Here is a 22,217-nt window from a genome sequence, read left to right as displayed (position 1 = left end):
CTACTCCTATGTACAAGAATATAACTACTATAATACTACTCCTATGTACAAGAATATAACTACTATAATACTGCTCCTATGTACAAGAATATAACTACTATAATACTACTCCTATGTACAAGAATATAACTACTATAATACTACTCCTATGTACAAGAATATAACTACTGTAATACTACTCCTATGTACAAGAATATAACTATTATAATACTGCTCCTATGTACAAGAATATAACTACTATAATACTACTCCTATGTACAAGAATATAACTACTATAATACTGCTCCTATGTACAAGAATATAACTACTATAATACGACTCCTATGTACAAGAATATAACTATTATAATACTGCTCCTATGTACAGGGATATAACTACTTTAATACTTCCCCCTATGTACAAGAATAAAACTACAATAATACTGACCCTTCTGTAAGAAGGTATATCTGATATACATTTGTAAGGGCTGATGAACTGTTGGTAATTTAGTGATCCTCAAAGGGCTAGTTCACACGTAAAAACCGCCTGGCTTATTTTGGTCCCAAAAATAGCCGCTTCCTAATTAGGAAGCGTTTTTTTTTTGTTTTTTTTTACCTTGAGGTGTTTTTTGGAGCGTTTTCTGGAGCAGTTTTTGCTAAAAACTAATAAATAAAAAGAAAGAAACTAGGTGTTTTCGGTTGTGTTTTTTTTGCAAATAATGCTAGTCGTTGTTCGCCTCCCATTCACTTCTATTGCTTTCCTCGGTCGGAGTCCGCCTGAAGAAAGGTCGTGTCACTTCTTTTTTTCTGCTAGCAGTCTCCATAGACCACCATTGTATGGAGGGAGATTTTTAGGAGAAATCTGCTGTCAAAATCTGCCTCATTGCCCCCGTGTGAACTAGCCCTAAGACTAGCATCTAGGTATAAAATATATTTTCCTCATTTCTAAGCACATATTACCTCTGTGGGTTGAGGAGTAGTTTTCGTGTTCCCGTCCTGTGGTCCTCTTATAGGTGTGGCCCTTCTGCTGCTCCATCACTTCCTCTATAAGATTCCAGGGTTGCCTCGTGTCCTCCAACAAATGAAATGTTAACAAGCTAGTTATGGGCTTGTCCTAAAGATCAAATGTCTAAAAACAGGGGGAGGTCAGAGGTCACTCTAATGAGCGGCTTGGCAGGTCATAAAACTGTAACTCTCACAAGACGTATTGGTGGGTGTTGATGGGGGGAAGACTTGTCGCTTCTGGATGCAGTAAATGGAAACCATTCCTGGGAAGGGAAAAGAACTGGTGTGGATTGGGGGGGAAGGGGGATATTCTGCAAGTTTGGAGGTCCCGTTATAAGCTATAGACCTGACATCTACACGCCATGTTATCTGCATCTACATGTTATTATATAAGTATAAGAAAAATGTTTGTTCTCGTACCATGTTAGCCAGTGGGTAGGAAATTAAAAAAAAAAAAAAAAAAAAAAAAAAAGAAAACTTGATACTCTTCAGTAGTTGATACCTTTTTAAAGGGATTCTACCATTAAAAAACATTTTTTTTCTAGGTGACACGTCGGAATAGCCTTTAGAAAGGCTATTCGTTTCCTACCTTTGGAAGTGATCTCCGCCGCGCTGTTCGTTCAAAATACCGGTTTGTACCGGTATGCTAATTAGTTCTCTCGCAGCGATGCGGGCGTCCCCATTGCTGGTCGAAAACCGACTCCAGTGCCGCCTCTATCTTCTTCTGCATCCTCCCCTTCCTTCTTTGGCTTGACGTCAGACGCCTGCGCAGTACGCTCTGTTCAGCGAACTTCGCCGAACGTACTGCGCATGCCCGCGGCCATAGTGCCGACACCACAAGTTCGCCGAACAGAGCGTACTGCGCAGGCGTCTGACGTCAAGCCAAAGAAGGAAGGGGAGGATGCAGAAGAAGACAGAGGTGGCACTGGAGTCGATTTTCGACCAGCAGTGGGGACGCCCCCATCGCATTTCTTGCGCTGGGTCCAGCCCCCATCATTGCGAGAGAACTAATTAGCATACCGGTACAAACCGGTGTTTCGAACGAACGGCGCAGCGGAGATCACATCTAAAGGTAGGAGACTAACAGCCTTTCTAAAGGCTATTCCGACGTGTTACCTAGAAAAAAAAGTTTTTTAATGGTAGAATCCCTTTAATGGCTAACTAATAATGATGACAGATTACAACGTTTCGGAACTCTTGGCTCCTTTCTCAATATCAGTCTTCTCTAAATAGATACAGTCACCAAAAGAAAAGTAATTGTGGGTGAGGATGAATTTTGTCAGTTTCACCACCGATTCAGCGTTCATACCTCGCTTTTCCATGAAATACTAGCAGGCGTTTACACCGTCCTGGTGTGGGATGTTGGAGTACAGGGATTCTACATCCATGGTGGCCAGGATGGTTCCATCTGGAAGGAGACCTATAGTGGATAGTTTATTTAATAGGTCTGTAGTATCCTGTAGGTAGCTGGCTGTATCCTTCACTAGGGGTTTAAGAGTACTCTCCACCCATCCAGAAATCTGTTCAGCGAGGGTGCCAACACATGAAATGATCGGTCTCCCTGGGTTCCCAGATTTGTGCAGTTTTGGAAGCATATAAAAGGTCCTCGTCCTTGGACTTTCTGATATGAGGCCGCTTAGGCTTTTGGCTCCATCAGATAGATAACCCTCTACCCCCCTCCTCCTAGACTTCTAGCCCTATGTGTCCTTTTATACATAAATATGCTCCTTCAGAAATGGTTTTTAAATTTACTTGAGAAAGGAGCCGAGAGATCCGAAACATTGTAATCTGTCATCAATATTAGTTAGCCATTAAAAACGTATCAAGTACTGAAGACTATCAAGTAGATTTTATTATGTTTCCTATATAAATATATACATATATAATATATATTGTAGGATTACAAAAAAATTCATAATTTCTGTCCTTTAATCCTGGATTATTTGCAGAGTGAAGCACGTACCCCGCTTGTACCGTTCCCACACTGTACACTGCGGGCCGCCCTTTAGAGGAAGCCTTGTGACCTGTTGCTTCACTGCCCTGAGACTACAAGGCCCAAGTCTTCTGTACCCGTACCTGCGTCTTCTCCAGACCTTCACCTCTTCATGTTCATTACTCTTTACCAGTAATGATCCCTTCTCTCTCTGCCTGCCCCATCCACAGACACTGTTCATACTGAGCTTCCTGGTTCATTGGTAAAATATATGCGTCACTATGACACAGCTGGAGAGAGGGAGCCATTCATGCCATCTTCGTGTAACTTGTATGAACACCCAGGAAAGTTGCACTAGTGCCATTGCTTTAAACTGGTGAGGGTGCTTCCTCTGCTATTCCAAAGATATAGGGAGTGTAGCATTTTTTTTTAGAAAAAGTGTCCTCCGTTAGGTTTTTCGTGCAGAGTCGGGTTCCCGCCACTCCCAGGTCCCTTTCTGCCATTAAATGCATCCATGGTGGCTGATATCGACTTCATACAGTTGGTGCCAGTGATGTTGGTATTCTTGTCCTACACCTGGAAGCTCAGGATGAGCAGCTCTCTGCTGAGGTCTGAGGTGACTGTCACATTGACACTTGTAGACACCAGTATGATGTTGGCAGTGACCGCCGTGGTCATGACAAGTGTACGCCGTACGGGATACGTGTACACTCCCCTCCAAGCATTGCCTCTGTGCCAAATCCCAACATCTTTACTCCTCTGAAGGCTCTTTTGTTCAGAATAGGGAACAGGGAATACAATTTTTGCCCTGGGGGCAGATTAGTTGATGTCCTCAATGTCAAAATGACAGTTTGGGGAATGGTGGGGGGCAGGGAGCATTTAACTCCATGAAAGCCCTGTAATAACCCCAAAATGACAATCTGCAGCTTGCCGGTATGTGCAGAATCGAGTCGTATGACGGCTGCTAAGGCATGCTGGCATTGCTAGTTCCTCCGTCTGATGTGCATCATGCTTTACATTCCAATGCAAGTTTTTAGGTTATGCCACTACCCACCACTAGGAGGCAGGAATGCACTCTGCACTGAATTTCGCAGTGACCTCTTTCTCCAGGGACATGGTTCCCTACTGAACCAAAGACGTGTCCTGTGCTGCAAGAGCACATGAGAAATTCATACAGGTCTGTAATATTAATGTATCCAAAGCTGAGAAGCGGAGGATATATGTATTCTATACGGCTACCCTATATGAAGGATGTGAACCCGTCTCCTGGTATAGGAGCGCTCGGAGGTGGTGGATGCAAACAGAATAGCATTGGGGCACTGCATTGTCCTACTAAGACCAAGGATGATCTGGCTGCAGTTTGCCTTTTTAAAGGGGATGTCTCATAAAGGGAAACATATTAGGGCATAATGATACATACTCGGGGTCCCCATACCATTGACTATTAGTGGGTCTGCTATTTTTAACAGGTTTGCAGGGCCAAAAATGTTGGCCCTGCAGGAACTTTTCATCTGGGATTTCTGCTGTGCTCTGTATTGGAGTGCAGATCTCTCCATGATACTTTTTCATTGTGTAGGCTTCGCTATTGGTTTTGGACAGCTGTAGATGTGGCGCACCGTGTAGGACTTGGATCTGGTGGACCCCAAGGAGCCTAACACCCCCCTCCAACAACCCCAGGGAAGTAACCCACTGTACTCTTCAGATTTGGGTATCTTCTATCGGACCATTATTGTGTTAACAGTCTGAGCCCACCGGAACATTCTCTAGCGGTGGTGCAACCAGGAATCCGCACAACCCTATGTGTTTGACTCTGCATGGTATCTGTAAATACATGCATCCTCGGCCTATCCCTGTCAAGAGGGCGGGATCCCTGTATCATGTTAGTTCTGAGCCATAAGATGTCTTTCTACTCCCTCTCACAGCATGCACTTCCTCAGACACAGAGGGAATCTGCAGCTTCACACCCCTGCTCCCATATCAATATTATTAGGGTCAGATTTGGGGGGCCTAATAAATATCCTGCAGGCATGGAAAACAATTCTGGAGGCTGCTGGGTGCATTGACATCCCATTATTATGTGATATGTTTCATGTGCACTACATACAGTTGCGATGCTAGGTCGCTCCTCCATTACCAGGGGCCCGGGCTCATTCATCTTTTAACACTCAGATTGATTTGTCCTGTAAGGAAGTGAAACAGCGTCATGAAATTCTCCAAATGCACACAACCCCATAATCTGAGGGAAATGGGATGAGGACGTACGAGAACGATGTAATCTGCCTGTTGTGTCCTGCCGCACCGTCCGTCTGGGCCAGCACTATCAAGTCTCCCACCTCTGTCTCTGCCGGCTTTCCTGTTTGTGCTATTACTGTGCTCTGAAGAGGGGTTTCAGATAGGCCAGGCAGCTTGATAGATGACATGATGGCACAGGCTGCAATTAAACAGAGGCCGAGCGGCCCGGGGAAGAGGCCGCCGGAATAATAAGCACTTCAGTGCCCTGCACAAAAGCCGCTCAGTCCCTCCAGAGCCTTCTGACCACTTAAAAGTCAACTATTTTAGGTCTGCCGCTCGGCGCGTTACACTAATAAGCTCCATACCGGTCTGGCCTTACAGGTATATAGAAGTACTTCAAAGGCTTCTGGAGGGAGGAAGGGAGGGCACAGGCCTCACCTGGATATTACAACTTAATAAAATGTCTTGCTCCTCTGCTTGCTTGGCTCCTCTTGAGAGTTGTTCCTCGGACACACCGGCCATTTCTCGTGATATCGGCGATTGATTGCTTTCTTGCGGCCGTGCTGTAGAATCAACAAAGGTTATTAATAAGAGCCGCCTTAAATCCAGTTTACTGTGGACACGGATGCCATTAGTCATTATCTGTTTGTCCACCCAATGGCCTTCATCTGCCATTATCGTTTTCCCATGGGTTGGCGTATAACCGAAAGGTTAGGCGCTAGGGTTGAGCCGATCTTGAGATTTCGGGATCGTTTTTAAAATCCGATTTTCGATCATTTTTCAGCTGATCCCGATCGTGAAATTTGCTCGATCGGGATCCAATCTTTCCCGATTGCTTGACCAAACCAATGGCCGGTAGCCAAGCATTGTGGGAACTAATGTGAGGCCTCGATCCCACCGAAAAAGATCGGAATTCCGATCGCGATCGTGAAATTTACTCGATCACTGATTGGAATCCGATAATTTCCGATCCTGATCGCTCAACCCTATTAGTCACTACTCGGCATCATCTTTGGCATGCCAATTGGACAGACGTCTTCGTGTCACAGGTTGGGCTCCATCATTGGGCATAATTTTTGTATCCTACTTGGGCGTGTTGTATTTACTACCACTTGATATCTCTTGCCCAGTTAGTGTATTTCCCCATATGGCCACTGGTTGGAATCCATTGGGCATGTCTGTGTGCCTATCCAAGGGTTACAAATTGGGCATCGGCTAGTAATGCCTTGGATGTATTCCCTGGGTTTAGGTATCTTGTCTTCCCCTCCTGACAGCCACAGGCTTCTTTCTCTCATTTCTTGCACTCTCTTATCTCCTGTCACGACCTTGGCTGTACAGTGACGGTCAGTCTAGGAAGTAGCCGGTCACCCTGAAAGGGCACAGAGACACCATGGAGGCTGTCTGCATTCCTCACGACTAGATGGGACTCGAAAAGCTCAACTGCACTCAAGTAAAGCATTAAACCTTATGTAGTATATAGCCTGGTATCCTAGACCTGTGCACTGTGATGTAGGGAGTATATACAGTGGGGCAAAAAAGCATTTAGTCAGTCAGCAATAGTGCAAGTTCCACCCCTTAAAAAGATGAGAGGCGTCTGTAATTTACATCATAGGTAGACCTCAACTATGAGAGACAAAATGAGAAAACAAATCCAGAAAATCACATTGTCTGATTTTGTAAGAATTTATTTGCAAATTATGGCGGAAAATAAGTATTTGGTCAGTAACAAAATTTCATCTCAATACTTTGTTCTATATCCTTTGTTGGCAATGACAGAGGTCAAACGTTTTCTGTAAGTCTTCACAAGGTTGGCACACACTGTTATTGGTATGATGGCCCATTCCTCCATGCAGATCTCCTCTAGAGCAGTGATGTTTTGGGGCTGTTGCTTTTCAACACGGACTTACAACTCCCTTCAAAGGTTTTCTATAGGGTTGAGATCTGGAGACTGGCTAGGCCACTCCAGGACCTTGAAATTCTTCTTACAAAGCCACTCCTTCGTTGCCCTGGCGGTGTGCTTTGGATCATTGTCATGTTGAAAGACCCAGCCACGTTTCATCTTCAATGCCCTTGCTGATGGAAGGAGGTTTGCACTCAAAATCTCACAATACATGGCCCCATTCATTCTTTCATGTACCCAGATCAGTCGTCCTGGCCCCTTTGCAGAGAAACAGCCCCAAAGCATGATGTTTCCACCCCCATGCTTTACAGTAGGTATGGTGTTTGATGGATGCAACTCAGTATTCTTTTTCCTCCAAACACGAAAAGTTGTGTTTCTACCAAACAGTTCCAGTTTGGTTTCATCAGACCATAGGACATTCTCCCAATACTCTTCTGGATCATCCAAATGCTCTCTAGCAAACTTCAGACGGGCCCGGACATGTACTGGCTTAAGCAGTGGGACACGTCTGGCACTGCAGGATCTGAGTCCCTGGTGGCGTAGTGTGTTACTGATGGTAGGCTTTGTTACATTGGTCCCAGCTCTCTGCAGTTCATTCACTAGATCCCCCCGCGTGGTTCTGGGATTTTTGCTCACCGTTCTTGTGATCATTTTGACCCCACGGGGTGAGATTTTGCGTGGAGCCCCAGATCGAGGGAGATTATCAGTGGTCTTGTATGTCTTCCATTTTCTAATTATTGCTCCCACAGTTGATTTCTTCAATCCAAGCTGGTTGCCTATTGCAGATTCAGTCTTCCCAGCCTGGTGCAGGGCTACAATCTTGTTTCTGGTGTCCTTTGACAGCTCTTTGGTCTTCACCATAGTGGAGTTTGGAGTCTGACTGTTTGAGGGTGTGCACAGGTGTCTTTTTATACTGATAACAAGTTTAAACAGGTGCCATTACTACAGGTAATGAGTGGAGGAAAGAGGAGACTCTTAAAGAAGAAGTTACAGGTCTGTGAGAGCCAGAAATCTTGATTGTTTGTAGGTGACCAAATACTTATTTTCCACCATAATTTGCAAATAAATTCTTACAAAATCAGACAATGTGATTTTCAGGATTTGTTTTCTCATTTTGTCTCTCATAGTTGAGGTCTACCTATGATGTAAATTACAGATGCCTCTCATCTTTTTAAGTGGTGGAACTTGCACTATTGGTGACTGACTAAATACTTTTTTGCCCCACTGAAAATCGCCTCAGAGGGAGTCTGTCACCAGGGTGGTTGGTTTAATATCCTTCACCCTGGTGACAGACTCCCTCAAATGATTCAAATACTGCCTTGTCAATGCAGAGTGCATAATAATGCCTTGGTGATACAGGAGGAATAATACCGCCTTGGTGGTACAGCATGCATAACACTGCCGTGACGTTGCAGCGTGCCTATACTGCCGTGACGTTGCAGCATGCCTATACCGCCGTGACGTTGTAGCATACCTATACCAACGTGACACTCCAGGGTGCCTGTACCGCCATGACGTTCCAGCGTGCCTGTACCGCCGTGACGTTCCAGCATGCCTATACCGCCGTGATGTTGCAGCATGTATTTACAGCCTTGATGTTGCAGTGTCTATACTATTCACCATGCATATATTGCCTTGATGCAGCAGGTATATGCTGCCTTTAACGTTGTAGTGCTCATATGCCACCTTGATGTTGTATAATGCAGTTCTCTTTTCCCTGTGCACTAATACATCGGTATTGTGCAACACAACCATGCAGCAAAACTGCATATATTCCCATGACTATAGTAATTACCAGGTGGGTCGTCTGGCCTTATGTTTTCCCCTAGTATAAAGACCACCGCCATCCATGCAGGAATTGCACTTAACTTAATACTCTGTTATTTTCCAAGATTATTGGTCATTGTACTGGACAGATAAGGGGCACACGAAGCTTTCCGTCCATACTGACCCCCAGAATCCTGGGGGAGACTAGAGCGACTTCTCCTGCCCTGGGTGATCATCTACTTCCTATGAAGATGAATCACCGCTGCATCTCCTTTCATTTCCAGTGATTCATGTTATTATCTAGCTGTATTATACAGTATCACTTTCCATCCATTGAGAGACACTATTTACCTCTAGAATAAATAGGTTTTTCGATCTCGGGGTGTAAATAAGAGCGTCCATTTAGCTACACCGCAAGCAGAGGTGCTGAAAATGGCGACGAACTGACCCTTGCACAATGACGGGTTTGTATACATGCGAGCGCTCAATGTCCTGGAGAAGGATGGAAAGGCCCATCGTTTCTAAGACTCTCTGCCTCTTTCTTCCGGTGATTTCCTCGCCCGCTGGAATCAGACAGTTCTGTTTTGGAAACTCCCCAAATCTAATAAACCCCCAGATCAGGGCCATCCCTTTAAGCAGCGACAAATGCACTTAATTATCCGAAAGTGGAATTACTGTAAATTCTTCATAAAAACGAGGAGGAAGCTGACATCATACCACGCTGTAATTTAGGATGTTAAATGTGTAAGAAAAAAAAAACTTAGGTGCCAGCCCCCGCCGACAACCACAGCCCGGATTAGAGAGTCATTTATGAGGAATAGGGAAGGGCAGGATTATTCACAGGCTGATAACGTCCCGTGGCCCCTGCCCATCATATATATATATATATATATATATATATATATATATATACTAGCTGGTACCCGCAGAACTTTGTCTGCGGTGATTGTAGAAGTGGGTATATACAGGCGCGGGTAAGGTTTTCGTACTGTGTATAAGGTATGGGATATAAAATGTAACTGTGTATCTTGTTGTTGCTGTAATTCTGAGAGCACATGAGACTTTTGTGTTGAATGTAATTTGTATTTCAGCCGCTATACGGTGTTGGTATAAACTGTACATAGTGACTTTGGGACAGAGGTATTTCAGGTTAATATACTTCGATATACGACATTGTATGATTTGTTATTTTACGCCAGTACATGTAAGTTTTGGGCACAGGATACTCTTGAGTAAGCAACATAAAGTCTGGCCCTGTGCATGACAGTTTAGTAACTCCATGTGCCTCTTATTAATAGCAATTAACCCCATCATGTCCCTCACATTAACCCCAGTGTAAGAGTTACTGATAGAGATGAGCGAGTACAGTTGCGATCAGCCGATCCGAACAGCACGCTCGCATAGAAATGAATGGACGTAGCCGGCGCGCTGGCTACGTCCAAGCGGAAGTACCAGGTGCATCCATTCATTTCTATGGAGCGTGCTGTTCAGATCGGCTGATCCCAACAGTACTCGCTCATCTCTAGTTACTGATATGTGAGAGACTTGGAGGTAATAATTAAGTATCTTCATTACTGAGGTCTTTTATTAGTACCTCCATATGTCTCACATATTAGTAACCTTTATATGGGGCACACAGGGGTTAATATGAGGGACATGATGGGGTTTATTCCTATTAATGTGAGGCACATGGAGTTACTAACACTAAACTAATAACCCCATGCCTGACATTAATGAGAATAGGAAGTAAAGGAAGGGAGCTGTGTGTTTCTTACTTTCAGTTTGCTAGCAGCTTCGGCAGGAGCTATCACTATAGCAGGCAGAGACCTGAGCGATTAAGCTCCACCCCCTGGGTTTCCTGCACATCTCGCAAAGGGGAGTGTCCTTATGCCTCAGCTCTAGCAGAGACTTTATTTAACTCTTGCAGGTCCTGTGCTGCTGGCATGCCAGTGAAATATGGCAGGAGTGCCACTCTTGGCATGTGTGCCAGGGGTTGCCGACCTCTGCTGTAGAGGGTAATATGAATTTTGTGGCTTGCTATGGTCCAAAGTGTGTGAGATTGCAGAGATAGTGATGTGAGTTTGGGTTTTGTGGGGGTCCTGGGAAAAACGTATGTGCGCTATTGTGACGAAAAGTAGCCTATTGCGCAATCGAGTGTAGGGACTATGTTTGTGGAAAATTTCAGCCAAATCGGTGGAGCGGTTTTTGCGTGATTGACCGCCAAAGATCCGAACATCCAAAGGGTCCTGGGAAAAACGTATGTGCGCTATTGTGACGAAAAGTAGCCTATTGCGCAATGGAGTGTATTAACTATGTTTGTGCAAAATTTCAGCCAAATCGGTCAAGCGGGTTTTGCGTGATTGACTAACAAACATCCGAACACACAAACCCACAAACATCCAAACTCACAAACTTTCACATTTATAATATTAATAGGATATAATATATATACCTATATACAGGCCTGGGGTTGTGCGGCATCTTCTGCACCAGGGGAGCCCTGGAGAGTGGGTCTAATTTTAGTTATAGAATACCGCTCCATAGTGCTAGTATAAAACTGCCAATCATGAGGACATGGGTCACGTTCCCCCGCCTGATTATGGTGTCATGCTAAACATAGACGCTTGTGCTCCTTTCTTCTCTATGGCACTGAAGTTCAGCAGGGGTCCAACACCCAGGACCCCCTAGGATTAGCTGTTGTGCCTGCTCACAGCTCCGTCCCATATCGAGGGGATAACTTACTATACAGTATACAGCATTGTGCTCAGTCTTCTGTGCAGAGGCCGCAGTGCTCATCTGATCGCCAGGAGTCCCGGATATCTGACCCCTGCCAGTTTTCAACTGATGACCTATCGCAGGTAAAGCCATAACATGTAATGTAATGGGGGAGGTCCAGGCCCCGCAGCCTTAATGTATTGTTTATAGTACATGCCGTATGGGTCACGGACCTGGGGCCGACTGCACTCCCTCAAGGTACACCTCTGATCCTAATTAATAAGCTTGGAAAATCCCTTTAATTCACTCCCATATTTCCCTGGCTATCTACACTCTGTAACACAATTCATCCAGAGCCTCCTGATTCATATAATGATGAAGTTGTCAGTGTTACTGTGATATTTGCACTTTGTGCAGCCTCGTGATGAACTTTGTGCACACGCAGCATTTCCATCCATGCCTATTTTATATCTAGTTATTGCTTATAGACAACCGGAAATCTAATAGTTCACTTGGTGTAATCGAATCGAGCGTCCTGTGCTGGGTCTGTGTCCTGGCGGCAGTGACGTCAGCACTGTAAGTCGGGGACTAGTATGCGTACCTGCAGGCAGTCGTCGGCTGCCCATCCCTGGTGTTTAGCTCACATGCCATTGTGTAATTGCAGCGTTCTCCAAATGTCATTCAGCTAAAGTATTCATTTAGTCCCCAGCACTCGGGGGGGTTAGTGTCGGGTTTCTGACGGAGCTGCTCCTCTATTCATTGCGGCCGGGGCGGACCTCCCATACAGCCCACCAATATCAACTGCGCCCTCCAAAGAGGTTTAACCCCAGAATGTAAAGCATTGTGCAACATGAGAGCGGCGATTGTTAAATACGTAACGTAATCTCTCCAGCCCACCGGCTCTATAGAACACAAACCCCCATGTACAATGCCACACGTCTCCGCAAATTCGCACTAATCCGTCTTGCACTTTTTTTTTTTTCCCTTTTTGCACCATTGTGCGGCGGGAGATTTCCTGGGAAGAAACCGCATCGGTCTTAATTGTCTGCCAAGGGTTTAGGCGCTGGTTATTAAAGGGGTCAGTATCGTCCTCCGCCTGCTCCGTCCGCCTATTGAGAATCTTTACAATTGGTTTAGTTCCTCAGACTCGGAGGTAAATGAGGTACAAGTACCTCGGAAGTACAAATCTCACTCCTGTCCGGATATTTTGTTACAGTGTGTCAGTGCAGGGAAAATGTGTCAACCTCAATGGTAGAAATACTGTAGAACTGTTAGGCCCGGTTCACATCTGTGTTCGGGGTCATTCTGCTCCCCTCTCCGCGGAGAGAAAAGCGATGCGTTTCTCGGACGGAAACTTTGCGCACTCCTTTATAGTCGATGGGGTCCGCGGGTTTCCACTTTTTTATGCGGACTAGGATTCCATTCGGGAGATCCCCAAGCTGATTGCCTCAATGGAATATTGATGTTGGGATGAAATTAATAAAATCTTGTTCACTTTGCCAGGAATGTAAGACGGAACGATTCCGTTTCCAAAGCAGCCGCAAACACGGCCTTTAGCCTAAAAGGGGTGTACAGGATTAGAAAAACTTCTTCCAGAAGCAGCACCTCACCTGTGCATGGGCGAGGCCTGATATTGCAGCTGCAATACCCTACACAACCTGTGCACTGACGTGGCGCTGTTTCTAGAAGAAAGCAGCCATGTTTTTCTACTCCTGTACAGACCTTATAAAGGGGTTTTCTGAGGAGACTTTCAGGACTTCCTCGGTTACACAATGGTATTTTGGGGGTTTTTTTTTCTGTTTGCAGATTTTGCGTTTTTTGGGGTTTAGGTTTGTTTTTTTTCTTCCAGGAATAAATTAAGGTCTCATGCACATGACTATGTGCAGTGTAGGGGTCAGTAACAACAGCACGGATGACACACGGGTTTGTATCCTTACAATGGAGAGCCTATAAGCTACCAGGCCCCAAAAAATACCAAGATTTTTTTATTAAAGGGATCCTATCATTAAAATGTTTGGGTTTTTTTCCTGACTATCAGGTAGGAATAGCCTTAAGAAAGGTTATTCTTCTCCTACCTTTAGATGTCTTCTCCACGCCGCCTTTCAGTAGAAATCCCGTTTTTTTTTCGGTATACAAATGAGTTCTCTCGCAGCACTGGGGGTGGTCTTCAGCGCTCAAACAGCACTGGGGGCGTCCCCAATGCTGCAAGAGAACTCTCCAGCAACGCCTCTATCTTCTTCTGGAACGGCCTCTCCTCGCGTCGTCTTCCAGCGATGGGGGTCAAACTTCTACGCATGCGCAGTCGGATCTGCCATCTGGCCTCAGTCAGAGCCGACTGCTCATGTGCACGGCCTTTTTTTTTTTTTTTTTTTTTTTTTTTGGACACTTACGTGATCTATTTTCACCACACTTTACAGTTTCCAGCAGAGGAATCCATAAGGAGGATTTTTTGACATATCATTGACAACAACTTTTTGTGTATGACAACCTATGTATACATTGGACATACGTATCAGCAGCTTTCCTGGTGCATAAAGCAAACGGGTTATGTGAATAGCGCCTGATATAACAATGGTCTTCATATACAGTAGGTGGAACAGATCGGCGCAGTGGCCGCGACTTGTACGTCTTTCCTCTATGTGACCTCTGGGACACGTTGCTGATGCCCTGGAGAGTTTGGAGGGATAGATGTGAATGGCAGGAACATTTTTTCCAATACGGAATCATCCATCATGGAGCGTTGTGGATCTTGGATGGTCTCTTCGCCTGCTTCAGGAATTATGAGGTCATCTAGGTAGCCGAGGTTTCCAGTAAATCTATGTCGCGGAGACCTCTTGACCTTACCCACCCGTCAAACCTTGGCCCATAGAACAAGCAAAGTGATGTCACCATTGGCCTCCACCATACTTTGGCCCAGTATGGTCTCGGGGCCCCTTCATTGTATTGGCAAAGGGCCCCAAATAAGGAAAATATGTCAGCGTGTCCAGTCACAATGGTTAATATTCCACCGCGGCATATTCAGGTTCTTTTTCGGAAAAATCTGTTCCTATTTCGAGCCGTGTTTCCGATAATTCATCATTAGTCGCCAAACTCAAGGGAAGCTGGGATGTCCCGTCTTCCATGTCTAACGTAATCTGGCTCCGGCCAATATTTGTCTGTCTGCAGGAAGATAGGGCGAGGTCGGTTTTATATTTAGCTTTGCCTTCGACTTGTACAAGGGATTTCTAAGAACGTGCCCACAGGCGTATTATTTATATTGTCTGCATGAGAGGACATGAGCTAAGAAGTTCTATGGAAGGATAAAAATCCATAGAAACCAGCCACCTATACGTCACATGTTACCCCAGGGCCATGTCCTTGTACACACTAGATCAGGTTCTTAAAGGGAACCTGTCATAATGCCTAAAATACCTACTAAACCAATAATAGTCCAGTGGGTGGACCTTCTCAGCGATTGACAGCTATGACGCTGTAAGTCTACCTGTAGAAATAGCTGTCAATCACTGTTAGACCCGCCCACTGGACTCTTTAGCTTAGATTGAGATATAAATGAATGAGTTACAGGTTATATACAATATTTTCCTACAAGTTATATATCAATCTGCTCAGCTCTTCCTACCCTATCACCTGCTGCCTGCAGGTTGTACTACTTGTACAATGTGACATGTTCCCTTTAATAAGATTCAGTGGAATATCTAGTCACTTGCCAGTGTATGGGGGCGTAGTTGCAGCCATCATCGATCATTAGGACCCAAGTCACTTCGGTATAGTCTGGGTATTTGCTCCCATCCTGGCAGTGTGCATAGAAATACAACACAGCTCTATTCATGTAAAATAAGCTGGGTTATAGCGCCCCCTTTTATATATGGGCTTGCAAATTCTATGTCCCCAAGTCCAAAAAAAAAAAAAAACAGTGACCGTTGTGAAGTCAGGTGACCACATCGCCTAGCCGTGTACCAGTAGATTACATTTCACTTGTGGATACTTTTTACTTTTTTACAGGCTGATTTTTTTTTTTTTTTATTCAATTTCCACTGTGACCACTAAGCCTAATAGCACACTGACACTTGCTAATTCTGTAGGCGTTTGCTTTGCAGCAGTCACTTCATTTACGTGGCAGACAAGATTAGAATAGAAGATAACACATCTATAGATAACACCTCCAACCTATGGTTGCATCCACTGCTGATGTCACAGATTATATTTCCTCCTCCTCCTCCCCGCACAGACCTTCCCATAAACCACAATGAGTCTGCTCCAGACTATTGCAGCCTATAGCCAGGAGACTGCTGTAAAGCGTATCACTAAATGCCGTTAGAGCAGAGGAGAAGCTCAGGCAAGATGGCCGCCCCCACAGTCATGTACAGAACGTAGAATAAAATAATCTTCAGATCTGAAAATAAAAACGGATTAGTAAAAAGTGATAGATTTTAATAAATGCAACAAATGTCGATACATTCATTTTAATGGAAGTTCTCGGTATCGGCTGGTAGGGTCTAGCTCTCGGCACCCCTGCTGATCCGGGGCCGTGGTGCTGCAGACTCTTCCGTCAGCCCATACACCTGCACGACACTGATGCTAGGCTCACACTAGCGTTCGGCTTTCCGTTCTTAGGGTTCGCTTGGGGACCTGAAAAATGGAAACCAAATCCGCAAAAACCTGCAGAACCCATAGACTATGATGGGGTCCGCCCCACAAATTCGTGCAGGACTTTTCAAGCGGATGCAGGACGCCATCTCTTCATACCACTTATGTTATGTTCGTATCTGTGTCCGTTGTTCCCGATGGACACCAGTGACTGCAATGGGATCGGTCTGGTGCCCAACAGAAGGGAAAGTTGGACTTGCAGCACATGGGCACGCAGATTGGGTATAATCATCTGGAATTAGAAGCCACTTGCTGTCAATATTATGAATGCAGAAAACCCTTTTATTAATCCGCAGCAACCTGATAAAAATGACAGGGTCCCTTAAACAAGTGCCAGTACACCGCGGGCTCCCTGCCCATCAGCTCGCCAGCCAGGCGACAGATCTCACCACCCGATGACCCGCAGAGTCCAGGAATGCGGTGACCCAAGTTGTAAAGCTGCACTTCCGATAAATGCCAGTCAGCGAGTAAATGTGCTGAAAACCGCGGCCTGCCAGGTTCCTGCTATAATGTACACAAGGCCGGCTTACACAAACAGAAAAAAAAAGCCATAAGAATTGCAGGAATTCCACCAGAGAGACACCCATTCATTTAGTGCAGCTGTGACCGTCCTGCCAGACCAGCGCCGAGCTAAGCTGGTGCCACGCACTGAAACCCTGATTGGTATTTGTTTTGAGTCTTGTGTTGCACTTGGCGCTCGCTTAGCAGAGCCCATTATTCTGCCAGAGAAAATTACCTTTATCTCATTGTGCGAGGCCTGATTGTTTCCTCCCTCACTGTACCATGTCAGAGCGTCCAAACAAATGTGTCTGCCGGCTCCGTGACCATTAACACCAGCGCCACATCGCCGGCAGATATATGATACCGGGAGGCCAGTGCACCCTGTACAATAATACTGCAGGATCTAAGAAATCTAAGAAACGCCCAGTCCTCGAGTCGTTTCTGTCCGTCATGTCGTCACAAATTCTGCCCAGCTGTTTGTGTGCGATATCCATTCCTAGAAAAGCTGAGTGACTATTAGTCACCGCCGTGGCACCCTAATAGTGAGATCTGGGATATAGGGGTTTTCTGGGACTTTGGACTTAATGTCTCGTGGGAAAGGTCATGTGGAGACGGCTGTTTCGGGATTCTCGCCCTTCATCAGTACCGAGCTGGAGAAGCCTAAGGCCTCGTTTACACGAGGGGCACGGGACCACGTATTTTGATCCTGATTCTGATGCAGGAAGCCGCATCAGAATTGGACCAAAATGCTCCTGTCACGACTGTCGCAGCTTCCCACTCCGGAGTACGCTCAAATGAATGGGCCTAGTCCAGAGGATGCTGTCGCGAGGCGGACGCCGGGGCTGACTCAGCCGCAAAATCCGCCTGAAGAAAGGGCAGCTCGCTTCTTGTTTCCGTGAGCTGGAACATACCGCTCACGGAAAAAAGGAAGCTAATGGTCTACATTAGAGATGAGCGAGTATCGGCTGATCGGAACAGCACGCTCCATAGAAATGAATGGATGCACCTGGTACCTCCGCTTTGACATCGGCCGGCCACTTAACCCCCCACGTGCCGGCTACGTCCATTCATTTCTATGCGAGCGTGCTGTTCGGATCGGCTGATCCGAACAGTACTCGCTCATCTCTAGTCTACATAGACCATACCATGTGAGGGGGTGGGTTCGGCGACAAAATCCGCCCCCTCTTGCCCCGTGTGAATGAGCCCTAATATGTAGCCCATTGAAGAGACTCAGCCTTATATAGAGACTTATATACAGGCAAAGCTTCATGGAAGAAAAGTATACAAAAAAGCTCATACCAACCAAACCAAGAACCCATGTGTGGGGGCTTCTTGTGCCCCATCAGTACAGAAGAGGGCGCCGTCGGGATGAAATGACTTTATCACTATTTTTGGGATATGTTCTGTTTCATCTGTCTCCATATTTTATAACCTTGTGCATTTCATGGTTATCCCTTCCATTGTTCCAGGCACAAGACCTGAACGTGATCGAGGAAGTCATCCGAATGATGCTGGAAATCATAAACTCCTGCCTGAGCAATTCCCTCCACCACAACCCTAACCTGGTGTACGCCCTGCTATACAAGCGAGAGCTCTTCGAGCAGTTTCGGAGTCACCCGTCCTTCCAGGATATTATGCAGAATATAGACATGGTAAGTAGAGGGACTTGGTGCCATTCATCTCCAGTACAAGTAATGCTACCAACTACTTACTGGATCTTTTATGTCACCCCCCCCCCCCCCCCCCAACCTCAGACTGGTTAATGCAGCCACACACTGTACAATTACAGGGTTTTCCAGGACTCCGACATTGATATCCTATTCAATATCAGATCAACAGGGTGTCCAACACCCGACTCGCTTAGGATCAACTGTCTGAAGTGAGCGCAATTTCCACTTCACAGTCTTCTTCAAACAGCTAATAGAGATGAGCGAACACTGTTCGGATCAGCCGTTCCGAACTGCACACTCCCATAGAAATGAATGGAAGCACCTGGCATGGCGACCGGCCGCCGGCAAAGTGTACGTGCCAGGTGCTTCCATTCATTTCTATGGGAGCGTGCTGTTCGGAACGGCTGATCCGAACAGTGTTCGCTCATCTCAAACAGCTAATAGTTTGAGGTGGCAGATGTCGGACCCCCACCAATCTGACCTGTCCTATGGTTACATATACCGTATTTTTAGAAGCTTTGCCTTAGGCCTCTCCTATATATATGAGTGTTGGGGCCTGAGTGTTCTTTATTATTTGTATGTATGTTTTGCATATAGTTACATAATAAAGTTGGATAAAGACTTCCTTCCATCAGTTCAACCAAGGGAAAGGGCTGAAGGGACTGTACAAAACATCTAATGTTAGCTGTGACTTGTATGACCAGCTCCTAGAGTAGTCTATTCCACAGATTCACAGTCCTAAAAGTGAAGAACCGGCTCCTGGGTAGGCTATTCGATAGACTCACAGTGCTTATTGTAAAGACCAGCTCCTGGAGTAGGCTATTCCATAGACTCACAGCGCTACAGGTAAAGAATCAGCTCCTGGGTAGGCTATTCGATAGTCACAGTGCTTATTGTAAAGACCAGCTCCTGGAGTAGGCTATTCAATAGACTCACAACGCTACAGGTAAAGAACCAGCTCCTGGGTAGGCTATTCCACAGACTCACAGTGCTTATTGTAAAGACCAGCTCCTGGAGTAGGCTATTCCATAGGCTCACAACTCTACAGGTAAAGAACCAGCTCCTGGTTAGGCTATTCCACAGATTCACCACTCTTCTAGTAAAGGCCGACCTCCTGGGGTAGGTTATTCCACAGATTCACAGAATCACCTCTGCAGATTAAACCTTTTTTTGTTTCTAGATGAACAGAGCTCCCCCTTGTCTTTGGTGGGGACTTTACATGGAACGCTTTTTCCCCAAAATTTTTATGTATGGGCATTTATACATTTATGGGGACGTTCTATTAGTTTGTTTTAAATAATTTTTTTGAGAATTGGAAATGTAATTGTAGAAGAATAATGCATGTGACGTGGAATCATACAGTGGCAAATAACCTCCAAAAATCAAAAGTATATAGAGGGACCCTGGGGACAGATCCAAAAGGACCCTAGAGGTGGAGAACCGAAACTAGCAGGGGGAATTAACAAACTAGTCCTTATAACACAGAGGAACAGATGAATGGGGGTAAAAAAGAGGGGGAGGATGGGGGACATGGGTATAGGGGATTTAGGCAAAGCAATGTTAAAAGCAATGGTGAAGCTCCGGAGCAGAATATAAAAGACCTGCAGGCAAGGCCTCCATATACAGCGGACAATGCTTGTATTACAGCCTTTACAACATAGCCCCCTGAATAGTGAGCATACCCACCTATGGGATATTGCTCTGCCCTATAGGAGCCCATCTTGGCAACGTCACCATAAAGCCTTGCCAAGAGCTGCCTGAACCCAGCGGCCCTCCTGTCCCCGGCACTGCCCAGACCGCAGGCAGATGTTTCCTACGCTCAGCCCTGGCTTGGCTTGTCATTGGTTTCTTGGAATTCATCCTCCGAACTAGAAAAATAAAAAATTTTTTAGCCCGGTATTGAGAGAACATCTGTAATATGGAAGGGATCAAAACCAAACCAAGCAGAAGTGGGCTGGTAACGGGGTCCACAGTCGGCACCCATGGATCACTATGGTATTTCGGGTCATTACAAACTCTCCAAACGTAGTGAATAAATGCTGAATAAGCGCTCACGTCGGATGTGCACGAACCCTCATGACATAGGAAGGGGAACCTAATACATAAATGAGGAGCTTGTTATTAAGATTCCAGCTGAATGAAGCCGCCGCGCTCTGGTTTTTGTGTATACCATCAAGCCAAATGCATCCAGACGTCCGTGTGAAGCGTCCTCTCGTGCGAGCCTTGGTGGCGGCCTGACGTCTCCTCTTTGAACTGGATCTGCTTCGGTCCGTCTGACAGACAAGCGGCAGGAAGACAAACATAATTTGGGGTAGTCAATATATTTCTTGTGATTTGTCTAACTCTAAATATTGACATTGTTTCTTGCTTTCTGGCTTCTCCGCCGTCCTCTTCCTGTCCTTGTTATTCCCTTACAAAGGAAATTGTATTCAGTCTTTTACCTCAGATTATTAAGTGCCGCATATTAAAGAGTTCCTCATATCACTGTAATATAGTGCTGTACGGAGTCCTCACTGCTGTCCTTAAAGGGGAAGTATCTTCTCAAAGTGTGACCCCCCCCAGGACCAGCAGCTGAGAACCCCATACCCTGCTGTAATTTTATAAGTAATATAACCTGTGACTAGTCAGCCTTATGGCCATTCATCTTGGAAGAATGACTCAGGTCCGCCAGAACTAACAGTGTATTAGATGGTGGTGCAGTTGACCAGGGGAAGTCCCCTTGATGATGGCCTTATGTCCTCATAGAGCTTATGGACTGAGTTACATCCTGTATTATACTCCAGAGCTGCGCTCACTATTCTGCTGGTACAGTCACTGTGTATATACATTACATTACTTATCCTGTACCGATCCAGCATTACATCCTGTATTATACTCCAGAGCTGCACTCACTATTCTGCTGGTACAGTCACTGTGTACATACATTACTTATCCTGTACTGATCCTGAGTTACATCCTGTATTATACTCCAGAGCTGCACTCACTATTCTGCTGGTGCAGTCACTGTGTACATACATTACATTACTTATCCTGTACTGATCCTGAGTTACATCCTGTATTATACTCCAGAGCTGCGCTCACTATTCTGCTGGTGCAGTCACTGTATACATACATTACATTGCTTATCCTGTACTGATCCTGAGTTACATCCTGTATTATACTCCAGAGCTGCACTCACTATTCTGCTGGTACAGTCACTGTGTATATACATTACATTACTTATCCTGTACCGATCCAGCATTACATCCTGTATTATACTCCAGAGCTGCGCTCACTATTCTGCTGGTACAGTCACTGTGTACATACATTACATTATTTATCCTGTACTGATCCTGAGTTACATCCTGTATTATACTCCAGAGCTGCGCTCACTATTCTGCTGGTGCAGTCACTGTGTACATACATTACATTACTTATCCTGTACTGATCCTGAGTTACATCCTGTATTATACTCCAGAGCTGCACTCACTATTCTGCTGGTACAGTCACTGTGTACATACATTACATTATTTATCCTGTACTGATCCTGAGTTACATCCTGTATTATACTCCAGAGCTGCGCTCACTATTCTGCTGGTGCAGTCACTGTGTACATACATTACATTACTTATCCTGTACTGATCCTGAGTTACATCCTGTATTATACTCCAGAGCTGCGCTCACTATTCTGCTGGTACAGTCACTGTGTACATACATTACATTACTTATCCTGTACTGATCCTGAGTTACATCCTGTATTATACTCCAGAGCTGTGCTCACTATTCTGCTGGTACAGTCACTGTGTACATACATTACATTACTTATCCTGTACTGATCCTGAGTTATATCCTGTATTATACTCCAGAGCTGCGCTCACTATTCTGCTGGT

At 45.4% G+C, this 22,217-nt stretch overlaps 1 protein-coding gene across 2 annotated transcripts in view; it reads left to right on the top strand.

Annotated features, from left to right (window-relative positions):
• DYM (dymeclin) overlaps nt 1-22,217 on the top strand; it is a 232,536-nt gene that overhangs the window by 174,471 nt on the left and 35,848 nt on the right. For both annotated transcript variants that reach the window (XM_075268966.1, XM_075268958.1), the window contains one exon: nt 18,148-18,330. In XM_075268966.1, the coding sequence (XP_075125067.1) occupies nt 18,148-18,330 (183 nt within the window). The remainder of the gene's footprint in view (nt 1-18,147; nt 18,331-22,217) is intronic.

Source organism: Leptodactylus fuscus, chromosome 1 (genome assembly GCF_031893055.1).
Source record: "Leptodactylus fuscus isolate aLepFus1 chromosome 1, aLepFus1.hap2, whole genome shotgun sequence".
NCBI classification, from domain to species: domain Eukaryota; kingdom Metazoa; phylum Chordata; class Amphibia; order Anura; family Leptodactylidae; genus Leptodactylus; species Leptodactylus fuscus.
The sequence above is the reverse complement of the archived record's forward strand: the minus strand, read 5'-3'. Positions and strand labels throughout refer to the sequence as shown.